The sequence below is a fragment of the Manis pentadactyla genome, chromosome 3 (genome assembly GCF_030020395.1).
Source record: "Manis pentadactyla isolate mManPen7 chromosome 3, mManPen7.hap1, whole genome shotgun sequence".
NCBI classification, from domain to species: Eukaryota; Metazoa; Chordata; class Mammalia; order Pholidota; family Manidae; genus Manis; species Manis pentadactyla.
The window spans coordinates 770,531-783,809 of NC_080021.1; the positions used below are offsets into that span (position 1 = coordinate 770,531).

At 64.1% G+C, this 13,279-nt stretch overlaps 1 protein-coding gene across 2 annotated transcripts in view; it reads right to left on the minus strand.

The window, feature by feature from the left end:
* Nucleotides 1-155: 155 nt before the first annotated feature.
* Nucleotides 156-13,279, minus strand: part of MROH1 (maestro heat like repeat family member 1) — a 77,138-nt gene continuing 64,014 nt past the window's right edge. Inside the window, exons 29-43 of one of the 2 annotated variants that reach the window (XM_036923118.2) lie at nt 13,144-13,279; nt 12,924-13,036; nt 11,879-12,031; nt 8,409-8,563; nt 6,628-6,793; nt 6,051-6,247; nt 3,141-3,278; nt 2,629-2,743; nt 2,117-2,263; nt 1,747-1,926; nt 1,346-1,501; nt 1,141-1,275; nt 960-1,062; nt 817-882; nt 156-411 (exon numbers count right to left, since the gene is read on the minus strand). In XM_036923118.2, the coding sequence (XP_036779013.2) occupies nt 326-411; nt 817-882; nt 960-1,062; nt 1,141-1,275; nt 1,346-1,501; nt 1,747-1,926; nt 2,117-2,263; nt 2,629-2,743; nt 3,141-3,278; nt 6,051-6,247; nt 6,628-6,793; nt 8,409-8,563; nt 11,879-12,031; nt 12,924-13,036; nt 13,144-13,279 (2,046 nt within the window). In that variant the 3' untranslated portion in view covers nt 156-325. Of the gene's footprint in view, nt 412-816; nt 883-959; nt 1,063-1,140; nt 1,502-1,746; nt 1,927-2,116; nt 2,264-2,628; nt 2,744-3,140; nt 3,279-6,050; nt 6,248-6,627; nt 6,794-8,408; nt 8,564-11,878; nt 12,032-12,923; nt 13,037-13,143 lie in introns of both variants that reach the window. The other variant, XM_057497620.1, reaches the window with a different exon arrangement.

Genomic DNA, 13,279 nt, shown 5'->3' on the forward strand with positions numbered 1-13,279 from the left:
TGCAGGCGTGACCTTTGTGGGGGGTTCCTGATCAGCCACCCCCACTGCAGCCTGGGGCTTTAGCCCATTCACTGAATCTTCCCAACAGCAGGGGTGGGCACCCTGCTGACCTGTCCCATAAGGAACAGCCAGGCACTGCAGCCCCACGCCACCTGCTGAGTAGCAAATGGCTTTATTGGAAACTCGTTGGGGGCACTGGACTTGCCCCACCCTGCTTGGCCTCAGGCATTTGGTCCCTTGCAGCCGGGCTTCCCACCCTGCCCTCAGGCAGGGGTGCAGCCCAGCCCAGGCGGGTGTTGCTCTAGGGGTGGTACTGCCAGGAGCCTCAGGCGAACTTCACCAGGCGGCCCAGGGTCTCGGCAGCCTTCATGCGCACTGAGGGGGCCGGGTCCTTGAGCAGGAGCTGGAGTGCTGGGGGACGGGGAGCCACTGTGTGGGTGGGTGCGTCTGCACAGCCCAGGGTCCCTGCCCACACTCCCCCGGGGGCCAGGACCCCGTGATGCACACCCAGCCCTGTGCGGGGGGCAGCCCGCCCACGGCCCTCCCAAGACAGGCCTCTGCTGGGAGGGCTCAGGAGCCAACGGAAAGATAGTTTTTCCTTTTTTAGTGTTTTTTAAGCTCTTTTGGAACAGTTGGGAAGTTTCCGTGAATTACTAGAGACGATGAGGTCACCAGTGACAGGGAAAAATCCTTGAAATCCAGGAAAATCACTTAGTCCCCCCTGATGCCCACAGGTCAGCGGGTCCCTGGCAGCCAGACAGGCTGGGGACTGCGGGGCAAGGGGCGAGCAAGCAAGTGCGTGACTGGGGCACTCACCTGTGACGAGCTGCTCCAGGTCTACCTGCGGCCCCTGCTCGGGCTCCACATGCAGCACCAGGAACCCTGGGGGTGGGGGGCGGGGGCAGGCTTGGCTTCGCTGCTCAGCTCGGGCGCCTGCGAGCGGGGCACGGGGCGCTCACCTATGAACATGGGGGCTGCGGCACGGACGTCCTCCCAGCCGCTCTTGAAGTAGAACTGGCAGGTGCTCACCAGGCGTCCCAGCAGCTCCGGGAAGTGGCGCATCTGCGGAGAGGCAGTCAGCCACCTGGCCTGCCTTGTGCAGCTGCCCAGCCCTGCCACCCGGCCTGGCCCTGCCCTCACCAGGTGCTTGCAGGTGGTGTTCAGGAACTCCCCGAAGTGCAGGCCCCGGCCCTCCTGCAGGTGCTTCTGGAAGGCCGCCGCCAGCTCCTCGCACTCCAGGTTGGGGCCACACATGCGCAAGGCAAACCCGCAGGCCTGTGGGACATTCCGCTGAGTCCCCGGCCCTGACCCAGCGGGGCCCACCCATGCCCTGCTGGCAACTCACGGCAGCCACGGGGACCTGGGGGTCCTGCAGGTGCAGCAGCAGGGGGACCAGCCCACTGATGACCTGCTCCCGGAAGACGTCCTCACAGTCTGCTTGGCACGCCTCATTGAGGTGCCCAAAGAGGCGGATGGATGCAGACCGGAACTCTGCCTTTTCCTGTGGGGCTGGCAGGTGTCACCCCGCAGGGTCTACCGGCTCTGGGCCCCTCCCTACACCATCCCCTCGTGGCCCCCCAACCCCTGGACCATCCACACCATCAGCCCAACACCTGGGGCAGCGATGGGGAGGCCAGGCTGGCAAGGAAGGTCCCTCCAGGGAGGATACAGACCCACAGGGAAGCCAGGGGGCAGTGGGGGCCTGCAGCCCAGGGGGCTTCAGGGCTGGGGTGGGGGCCCACATACACTGTCGAAGAAGGGCCGGATGCGGATGGCCGCGTGGAGCAGCACCGGGCGCACGTCTCTGGGCTCCACGAGGCCCAGCAGCCTTGAGAGGCCTGCCATGGCCTCCAGGGCCACCAGGCCATGCGGGTCGTCCAGCCCACCCAGCATGGCTGTCAGGAGCTGGGTGCCGTGGGTCTGCACCTGGGGAGGCCCTGCCCTTAGCTGTGCCCCAGGCCTCCAGGCCCTGGTGCCCGCCACATGCCGTGTCCCACTGGGCCCAGCTGCCCCCACTGCACAGCCCCGTGACCCAGAGCACATCTGGCTGGTCTCTGCTGACCACAGGTCTCATCTCCCACAGGCAGGGCCCAGGGGGCCGGCTTGGCTGGCTTACCTTCCCAGGGCAGCTGGAGGTGACATTGGCCAGGCCACGGAGTGCCAGCCGCCTCACGCTGGGACATGTGTCATCCTGCCGGGCCTCCAGACTGTCCAGCAGTGGCTCCAGGAGCATCAGGTCATTTGCCACGTTGCTGCTGAGCAGCTGGAGGCAGAGGTGCCCCCTGAAGCCAGGGCCTCTCCCCCTGGGCCCACCACCCCTTCTGCCGCTCTGCTGGGTAGCCCCAGCCCAGGGCCACATGGGCTCATGCCCCGTGTCTGCTCTCCCCAACTCCTGACCCCAGTTGTAGCCTGGATCCATTGCTGTGACCGTGGCCCAGTTTTTGGCATCATCAGCCACAGACAGCCTGCAAGGGCCCTGGCTGCTGCCCTGCCCCACCATGGGGCCCAGCTCTGGCAGCCTCCGCAACCAGCAGCACGCAGCAGGCTGGGCAGTGGCTCTGGTGGGAGAGTCCCACCCCCCACCCCCGTGCCTACCCACACCGGCAGTCCAGAGCGCACAGCTCCTACCTCAGCCAGGAAGGCTGTGGAGGTGGTCCTCTGGATCTCATACGTGCTGCTCTGTATGCACATGAGTGCCTTCATCACGAGGGGCAGCCGGGGGCCTGCAAACTTGGCCATAGCTCTGGGAAAGGAGGCCACACAGTGCAGGCACTACCACCGTGGGCTGCCTCAGGCCCACCTCGGGCCTCCCACAGGCACCCTGGGTCACTTCTACCTCCAGAACCATCAGGCCACGGGTCTTACCACCCAGCCACTAAGCCTGTGTGTCCTGTCTCCCAGCTCCCTGCAGGCTCCATCAAGGGCCACCATCCTGGCAGCCTGCTCAGTATGTCCAGTGGGAGCCCCGGGTGGCCCTCGAGGTCAATGTACCTGCTTCTCCAGCTGCCCTCTGGCTTAGCTCCCTCCCATGTGCCATTGGTGGGCCTCATCTGTGCCTTCCTGCAGATCCCAGGGCCCCTAGATGTTTCTAGAACAGGACTTGGCCTGAAACACGTTGGGGATACACGTGGTCCACCTACCTGGCCAGCAGGGTGACCCCTTCCTCATGCCCGGCTGAAGTCCTGAGCAGCTCCCAGCCTCCCTCCAGCCCCACGTGCTGCACCACACCCTCACTCCCGCCTCGGGTCAGCATGGCTTGCAGGGCGGCCACTGCAGAGCTGCGGGAACCAAGGACCTGTGGGCTTGTCTGGCGGGGGCAGGCACTGGGCCAGATGCTGTGCCACTGAACCCCGCCCCCACCCCACAGACCTGCAGTCGTGGTAGAGGGGTCCCAGGATAGCCTGGACACTGCCCTGCCAGCCACATGTTGCTGGGAGGCCCTGGGCTCTCCCCTCCCCATAGTGGGCACCACTAGGTGACTTGGGACCTCTGGCCTCAGGCTGTGACAACTACTATCCCTGCAACTCCCAATGAGGAGGGGGTGACAGAGCTCAGCAGTGTCCCCAAGGTCCACTGCAAGCAAAGGGCCTCTGGTACTTTCAGGGGAACAACCAGTGGCTTTTCTTGCCTTAAAGACCTTCCTTTAATAAAAAAAGGAAAAACAAAGCCCTTCATGGAAGTGAACCCTAAAAGAACACCACCCAGGCATCAGATGGAGCCTGTGTCAGAGGGCTGGGTAGAAGCAGGGGTGGCTGGGGGGAGGTGGGCGCCCCTCTGGACCGAGTGTCTGCACCAGCCTTTCAAGGCACGCAGGGCTGTGGCTGCCTGGTTCTCCTCCCCAGATGTTGTCAGGTACACCAGGGACCACGTCCACAGCCCCGCCCCTTGGCCTGGCCCCGTGAAGCCCACCTGCACACTGAGGCCCTGCCCGGGGCCTGCAGGCACTCGGCCCTCCCATCACCCTCGCGGGGGCCACCATTCACCAGGGCCAGCTGGGTTTGGTGCCTGCCCCTCAAGTGGGTGAACCCTCCCAGCTTTCAGGGCCGCTGGTGGGCAGCGTTGGCCTAGCACCAAACCCTCGGCCCAGAGACAGCTTGGCAGAGTTCTCGGCGCGGCCCCCACCCGTGTGCCAGCCTCCTCCCTGCAAGCTGGCCACCTCACACTGGGGCAACGGAACAGCCATGGCCCACCAGTTCCTCCTGCCAGGCTCTGCCCCTGAGCACGATGGCTCAGCTGCTGGGTGCAGGGGGAGGTGAGCTGGAGGCTTGGCACGGGGGGCCTCACACAGATCTGGGGAGGCAGCAGGGTGGGTGTGGGAGCACGTGACCCCGGGCCTGTAAGGTTTCTGGGCAGGCCCCAGCCGGACAGTGAGGGGCCTTAAGGACTTAAGGACCAGTGCCTGAAGGGCCAGAGGAGCCCCAGGGACCCAGAGGTCTCAGTGGCCCAGGCAGACGCTGGTGGTTGCCCTGGAGCCCAGCAGTGTGGACACAGCCACTGCCCCCGCCCTGAGCCCACTTGCCCCCATGGTCACCCCTTGGGGGGTGTGAAGTCTGTGGGGATGTCCATGGGGTGGTCTGGTGGTCGCCTGGACAGGTTCCTAGGGAGTCCACCCTGAGTGTCCACAGACTGTGCTCCCCTGGGACGCTCCTTTGGAAAGCACGTCCTGGAAGGTGGCTCTCACTGTCCCAGCAGCCTGGTGATTCCAGTGGAGGCCTGGTCAGGGGTGTCCACCCTGGATACGGGGCAGCCCCCACTAGCTACAGACGCATGGAGAGCCAGCGGCTGCACTGCCGAGGGGCTGTGTGTGGCCCAGGCAGGACTGGTCCCAGCAGGGAATCCCTCCACCCCTGCCCAGGCCTAGAGGCCTGGCCACGGTGAGCTGCAGGCTGGCAGACTTGCTCAGGGCAATCTTCGGCTGGCCCTAACAGGCCTGAAGTGCCGCCCTTTACACTCATAAGCGCCTCCCTGGCCGTGTACCCTGCTGTCCAGGATTTCTGCGGATGTGGTGCCTATAAGGGTCTGATCACTGGTGGGCAGCTGCCATCAGATCCGAGACCTGTGCCTGGTTCTGTGTGTTCCAGCCTGGGGTGGCGGCCAGGGGCCCCTGGAGGGGCCCGAGCCCCCACAGCTCACAGGGCATGGAGCTGAGGCCTGGCGTGCCAGGCCCGATCAAGCTGGCGTCCACTGGCCACTCACACTTTCCACTTAGTCCATACCAAGCTGGGCAGACCCTGGCACACAGCCTCTGCTGGAGTTTTTGCACAGGTACTGTGGTGGGCAGCCCTGCTGTGGGTTTGGGCAGACTGACACTGGGGCACATCCCAGCCAAGGGGCACATCTGAACCCAGATGCCCAGGAAGGCGGGAGCCAGGCTCACTGCCTCTCAGCTCTGGGGACCCCCCATCAGCTCCTGCTCACCCTGTGGCCTCAGGTGGAGCCTGGGGTGTGTGGGGCCCTGAGGTGCCACCTTGGTGGGCCTGGGAATGGGCCTCGAGACCAGGACCCAGGGCCCATTTAGCACAAACCACAGGACCCCAAGCCCCAGTGAGAGCCAGCCCTGCTGATGTGGCGGCTGAGCGCTCCCCACAGGGCCAGAGGCTGCCGGTCACTGCGGAGTCTGGAGGCGGGGCCCTGATCACATGCAGGAGAGCCAGAAGCTAGAGGTGCGGGCTGAGGTTGCACCCCAGGTTCCCCACAGCTCTGCCTTCAGAAAGGGGCAGCTCTCTGGCCTGTCCTGAGGGTCCCCAAAAAGGCCCCACTGGCACCCTGAGACCTGCACTGCCTTCCCAGCCACCCCCGCCCTGCTGGAGGAGGGCGGCCCAAGGAAGCTGTGCTCCCAGCAGGGACAGCGTTCCTGGGCTGTCACCAGGGGGAGGAGCCAGCTCCCCCAGCACAATCTGGCTGCTGGGTCAAGCCCCCACCCCCCGTGGGCTCTCCCAGGGTCCACACCCTCACTGCCAGGGGAGCTGGGAAGCTGTACACAGTGCCAGAGGCGCAGTCAGGATGCACACTTGGGCTCACGCCCCCCATGGGAGTGGGAGGTGAGTTACCTGCAGGGCTCGAGGCTCCTGGAGACTGGAGCCGGGCTGGCACCCCCTCTCTCTTTGGTCTGCAGGTTCCGGGGCAGCTGAACACCCAGGGTGCAGCTGACACGCAGCAGGAGTGCCGTGAACAGTTGGGGGTAGAGCTTGAGCACGGCGGGCCCGGACGCTGGGGCAGACATGACCTCACACAGTGCCCAGGTGGCCTGTGGACAGAGGCGTCCTCAGGCTCGCCCCAGAGCCATCTCTGGGGGGCCGGCCACAGCAGAGGGTCAGCCCTGCACCCAGGACCCAGAGGCCTGGGCTCAGGGAGGGCCATTGGAGCAGGAGGCTGCCTCGGGGACGGGCCTCCAGCCGCCTCTTCTCGGTTCCTCAGCAAGGGGAGGACGGGACGCTCACAGCCGCTTTACTGCCGAAAACACTGCCAAGCCAGGGTAATTTTTCCAGGGGATGGGACAGAATGGCCTTTTCTGGGGACCAGCACCTGTGGGGCCTTCGCAAGGTGGAGCTACGAGTGTGCCAGCTCCATGGGGCCCTCCTGCCAGCGGCCCCCTCGTCAGGAGGGGAGAACAGGGCCCCCACTCACCACAAGGGGCAGCAGGGTGGCCACGCGGCTGGGAGAGCCACTCAGCAAGGAGGCCCGACTCTCCTGGAAGGGCGCATCTCTGCTCATCCTCTCCAGCAGCAGCCCCAGGACTGGTGTGGTCAGGCTGGGCTCTGCGGCCAGTGCCCGCCACAGGGCGCAGCTCTGGCTGGAGCAGAGTGGGAGGACGGTCACCTCGAGGCCCCTGCTGGGCCTGGCTCCAGCACCCCCACCCTCATGCCCGCCAGCTCAGCTCCAGCGAGACCTCAGATGAGAGCTCCCGCCACCCTCCGACCCCAGGAGTCTGTAAGCAGCTGCCTGGGGGCGAGCAGAACCGGCAGTAAAGGGCAGGGACAAAGGTCTGCCCACATAGGGGGTCTGAGATGGGTCTGGGAGGGGCGCCCTGGGAGCGGGCCAGCATTCTGGGCTTTCTGGAGGAGGGGGCAGTGCCTCCAGAGCGACAGCAGCACGCAGCCAGGGAGAGACTGGCACACGAGGGCCTCGGGCACAAGCAGGCACGCGGAGGTTGCAGAGAGGGGTCCGAGTGGCCTGCACACATCGGGCGCTCAGACTCAGGGCAGTGGCTGTGCTCAACGTGTTTACAGAGATGTGACAGACATCTACTGGGAACAAGGCGCCGCGAGAACAGCAGCCCTTTTGGATACAGCCGCACAGCAGGACCTGGGGGATGTAGCAGCGCCAGCCTGGCACAGCAGGAGATGCGGTGGGGTGTGAACGGAGCCCAGCACAGCAAAGGTCACAGCGGAAAACCAGACAGAGCAGGAGATGTGCGGACGGAACGGGAAGATCCGACAGACGCTACTAGGTCCGCATCCCAGAGGCTGAGGGGAGAGATTCTGGGGAGCAGAGGCTGGAAGGCGTTCAGAGCTGACTCAGGAAGCCCCGTGTCCGCAAAAGATGAAAGACAAATGTCCAGGCCACTGGCAAGAGCCGAGGGGCAACGCTGGGCCGACCAGCCTCCTGGCCTTCAGTCACACTCCAGGACAGCCGATGAGCATGTTTTCAGGGCCCAGAAGTGCAGCCGTGCTCAACACCCAGCACACACTCAGGAGATCTGGGGGACACACTTCAGGCAGGAGAGAGACTGAGATGCCAGGGACATGCCGTGGACAGCACACTCGGGGGCAAGGATGGGCCGTGCTGTGGGGGCACCCAGGAGGCTGGTGAACCGGCGGGGGACCTCCAAAACCGTTTCCAAGCGCAGTCGGCTCTGCACTTGCCCGTGACTACACAGGGCAGGAAGAGAAAGGGCAACTGTGCTGAGCACCCAAAGCCAGCACACTGCAGAGAAGCCGGAGGGGGTGCCACGGGATGCCGGCGACGCAGAGATCAAGGCCAGGCAGAGAACCTCTGATGACAGCAGGCAGGCAGCAGGGGTCGCCCTGAACCCTGTGCACTTGGAGGGGTCCCCGGGAGCATGAGGTGACACGGGGACAGCCGTGCAGAGTCAGGCGCAGGGCACGGGCTTCGGGCAGGGGTCTCTGTGGGAAGCACGGGTGCTGGGAGCGGGAGGGGGGCCCAGCTTGGGGGGTTCTGTGCAGATGGCCACGCTGTGGAGAAGGGACGGCAGAGCACACAAAAGTGGGCCAAGGGCACAGCCTGAAACCTGGGGTCAACAGACAACCTTCCGGGCAGCTTCAGGCCCACAGGGGAGGCACAGGGACCCCTGGCCGGCCTCTCACCCAGTCCAGGGCCCTCATGCGGTAGGGGGGTGGCAGGCTTGGGGCCCTGTCCACCCCAGCAGGCCAGTGGGTGCTGGATACCTGTCGAACGGCAGGGGGCTGCCCAGGAGACTGGACACCAAGGCTGCTCGGTGCTGGGAGGCCAGGAGGCACACGCTGCGCTGTGCAGCCTGCAGGACCTGCTCCTCCTGGGTCTCCTGCAGCTTGGAGTGCAGCATGCTCACGATCTCGGGCACCTGCGGGCGCACAGCTGTGGCAGTCAGGCCCTGGTGCACCCCTGTGCCTGCAGCCATCCCATGAGGCCAGAGCCCCTCCCCACTGGCTGGTGGCACTGGGGCACTTGGCGAAGCAGGAGGCGAGTCTGCTGGGGAAGCATTGGGGCCAACAGCACCAAGGACGCCTGGCCTCCAGCTGCTGCCTAGAAGCCGGGTGCGGCCCACGGGTAGAAGGACAGGCAGAGCAAGGCTACAGGGCAGCCTGTCCCCCAGCCCAGGCACGTGGGGCGGGCGGGGAGGACTCCGCAGCCCCTGACCAGCCTCCAGCTGACCCGGCGTGCTGAGCAGGCCGTCCAGGCAAAGGCCTCACCACGGGGCCTGTGCACCCAGGGCCACTGGTCCTGAGCACAGTGGCCCTCGCTGCCCAGCAGAGGTACAGCTGTGGGGGCTGCCTCCCCAGAGCCACCCTGGCATCGCTCAAAGGGCTTGTGGACTCCATGACAAGCGCTTCTGTTCAGGACCTCTCGTGCTGCTGGCCTTCAAATGACCTGGGCCTCTGCCGCAGCCCGCACTCTCCCGAGCCCAGACACATCTCCCTGACCCGGCAGCTGCCCCAGGAGAAAATCCGCCCCCTGCCACGTCAGCTCCCTCTGTATCACAGCAAGGGGCTGCTGAGCTCCGAGCGGTTTTTCCACCCAGCTGAGCGGGGTCTTGCTCCTTAGCCTGCCAGAAGAGTGACACTCACAGATGGCCGGGATCCCCCATGCACTCTCTGCTCCCACAGGGGCAGACCTCCCTCTCCATTGAGGGCTGTGGTCCCTTGAAGATGTGGGCCTGGGTGACAGCAGGTGGGCGCCCGGCATGAATGCTCAGCCCCAGACATGGTTCACCAACCCCCGACTGTCCCTCCTCTGCTGCCCTAACGGGTAAGCCCAGTGTCCTTTCAAGAGCCTGTCCCCCCTGCGGCAGGCTCCCGGCACGCGGCCGCTCACCAACACGGCATGTGCAGGTTCCTCCTTCTTTACCCTGCATTCTGATCTTTTGGATGTTGGCTCTTTCCCCATGACTTGTCTAATTTCTAATTGTTTCTGCAGGTCTGTCTATCTTTAATATTTTCTCTGATTTTGAATACTTTTTTCAGCATGCAGAACCCCACAGTGTGTGTGGCAGCTTGAACCTGTGCTTCCCATGAGCCTTGACCACAGTGTCCCTGTGCTCGGGCGAGGAGGGCTGTCGGGCGGGTGCCACCCAGGCTCCTGGGTCCCCTGGACTGGCAGGCGGGCCCATCCAGTTCCAGACAAGGTCATGTCCTACTGCCCCCCTGAGGGGCTCAGCCTGGCCCGCTCCGGGCTCCCCCGACCCTGCATCTGAGCCCTGGGCAGTTCCTCCCTTTACTTGCTGAGCAATGGCGGGGCCTCTGGCTTTCTGCCGCCTCACAACAGCTTAGCCAAGGAATGGTTCACATGCGGCCAGCTCACCTGCTGTAGGCCTACGATTCAGTGGTTTTCACTGTTTTTGCAGGACTGTGCAACCATCCCCACCCCCAATTCTGGAGCATTCCCAACACCCCAAAATTAGAAACTCCTCATTAGCTGCCATACCCTAAAAACTTAAACTGCTAATCGCCTACTGTTGATCGGAAAGCCCTACAGATAGCAAACAACCGATCAGACCGCACTGTCCCAGAGCGCGCTCCCACCGCGGAGGAAGCTGGAGAAGAGGGGACGCCTCTCAGCGCTCGCCTCGGCAGCGCAGACACTGAAACGCGAACGGTGAAACGCGAACGGTGCACAGCAGCGCAGCATGGGCCCTGACCAAGGACGATGCACAGTTTCGTGAAGGGTTCCATATCAAAAATTTTTTGAATTAAGAAAAGGAAAGTGCTTTTTCAAGTTGTCACAAATCTCAAAAAATTTTTTCCACTGTATTATAAAACACTCATGTGTAAGCACAGCCACACAGTTGGATCTGGGTTGTTCAAGGGCCCCCTGTATACACGTGCATGGAGCCACCAATGGCTGCTGCGCCAGCCTGTCTGACCCCCTTCCAGGCACAGAGCCATCAGGCACCTTTTTACCACTGCGATCTGACCAGGGGAGCCACACAGAAAGCAAAAGAAAATCCAGACCTTTCCCAGCAAACCAAACCGTCACGTCTGTGCCCTCGTCTGCTCTCCCTCCCAGGCCCTGACTCTGCCAAGCCCTCCATGCCACCAGCCCCCACCCTGCAAGGGCACACAGCCCCCTTGGCACATAGCCGCCTCCAGGGCCCCTCCCTCTTCTCCGTCAGCAAACGCCTGCCCATCCCTCTGAGAAGGTATTTGCCACAGAAGACTTGTGTCCAGACATACACTTCCACAAATTAACACGAAAAGCAGAGACAATCCAGAAGAAAAAAATGGGCAAAAGACTGGTATCCTCACTAAACAGGACAGGTGGCCAATCAACGTGAAAGCATTGAACTTCATAAGCCATCAGAGATGCAAATCAGACCCCAAGGGGAAGCCATCAAATACCCATCAGAGAAGGGGCAGCCTGGCTGCTGGAGGGAGGGGCGTGTCCTCTGCCCAAGGCCGCCTGGCAGCCCTGTCAGCTGCACGTGGCACCTCCTGCGGGTCCCAGTGGCTCTCCGGAGCATGCCCCCAACTGAAATGTGCCCCCAGGGCCAAAGGACCCGGACGTGACAGCCCAGCTGGGGACTGCCCTGGTGTCCACTGAGGCAGGCAGATGCGCAGCCCGGGCCATGTTCACACGGAGGAGTGACATGTGAATGACAGGTGCCCGAGTCTGCGGACAGCAGGGGTGTCCTCCCACTGGCGCCATGAGGGGCAGGATGGCTGCATCTCTGTGAGGCGCATCTGCCAGGCAGCGTCCCGTCCTGCAGTCCGTGGGTGGCGGGGGGTCCCTGGGGCTGCTTGTGCGTGCCCATGCCACCCCAGGGCCACAGCCCAGACAGGCCCACTTCTGTGCTGGTGGGCTTGAGTATGGAGCTTAAAAGCCCTGCAAGCAGAGACCCCTGCCCTGCCTCCCGCCTCCTCAGGACTGGCACGTGCTCTGGCAGCTGCTCGGTCCTCGGGGCCTCAGACCCACAAGGACCTGGAATGGGACACACATCCCAGGGGCTGCTTCACACATGCCTGACAGTCAAAGCCAGTGCTCATGTGGGGACAGCTACAGAGGGCCATCCGAGCTGCCTGGGCGTGGCCAACAGGCTCCAGGGCAGGCACGTGCGGCCCCCAGCAGAGCACCTGCATTTCCTGCCAACTTGTTTGCTCCCTTCCATTTCTGAGCAGGGGGAGGCTGGGCGCCCCGACCAGCCCGGCCCCGCACCCCTCACCTTCTCCAGGAGTACGCCGCCCCGCTCCTTCAGCAGGCAGTGGATCATGACCGCAGAGGCTCGGGAGCAGCTCTTGTCAGCGTCTCCCAGGCCCTCAAACATGGTTAGCAAGAGGCTGATGAGCTGATCTGGTGGGAGGCGCTTCCCAATAACCTAGGAGGGCAGTTGTGCCCCATGAGTGAGAGCGGCTCCGCCCCTCCAGGCCTGACACCCCGCAGCCCCAGCGTCAGTGTAAAAGGGGAAGCTGCCGCCACTCCCTCCTTCCCTGGTTCAGGAGCTCCTGCCTGGGACCAGACCCAGGACCCTGCAAGGTGGTCCCCGGGCGGCTGCAGGTCCTGGGCCAGAGCCTCCTGGAGGTGCCCCCTGACCAGTGGGCTGAGCTGGGAGTGGCCCATCAGTGCAGCCACTCTGTGGCTTTCTGTACACAGAGAATCAGGAAGGGCAGACAGTGTCTTCTGCAGCCCTGGACAGCCTGGCCATTGAAACCCCACAGGACCCTAAGTTACCCACCAACCCAGCAGCCGAGAGCAACCAGAAATTACACAGTAAGGCAGCGTGAAGGCTGGGGAAATGCTGGCCAGTGTACTACAGAGCTGGACTGCACCCAGTGCCTGGGCGTCCAGGACCAGGCCCCCCTGCACTCACCCTGGCACGGCCTCCCAGCGTCCGAGCCCCCCCGCCAAAGGGCCCTGTTGCCCCCTTGCCCCTTCCCGCTCTGCAGGAGAGAAAGCCTTTGGACCCAAGGGCTACTTCCAGACCCCACGTGGTATAACACCGCTGCCCTGGTGAGGGGCTCACAGGGTATCCAGGGGCAGTTTTCCCAACCTCTCAGCGCGAGGGCTGAGCCCCAGACCACACCCTGCCCTCTGCGCCTTGGAGGGCAGGCCCCACGCAGGGCAGATGGAGGTGGTTGTCAGACAGTGACTGAAAGAAACCTGCCCATGGCCCGTACACCCTGCAGGACCCACCAGGCGCAGGGGCTGCTCTGAGTCCCCCTCGGCCCCAGGCAGCGCCTCCTCCCCTGTGCAGACACCCCGGCAGGTACCTGGGCTATGCTGTGGCAGGTGTGGGAGAGGACAGCAGGGTCAGGATGCACGAGGCTGTCTTTGAGGACGAGGAGCTGCTCGGCCACGTGGTCCCGGTAGTCACGGGAAAAGCCTGCGGTGGCAGGAGAGAGTGTGGAGCCGGGCAGAAGCCTTCCCTGGCCACCCGAAGCCCAGGCTGCTCCTCGTGCCTCCAGCACCTCTGCGCAGCCAGGGGCTCACCCTCATAGCACAGCTGCAGGTACATCAAGGAGTAGATGCAGCTAACAGCCTCCTGGCGGCTGGCAGGCCACAGGTCCGCACACCGTGGGGAGAAGAGGCCAATGAGGAGGCCCAGGTTGTGGAAGGGCACCAGGGC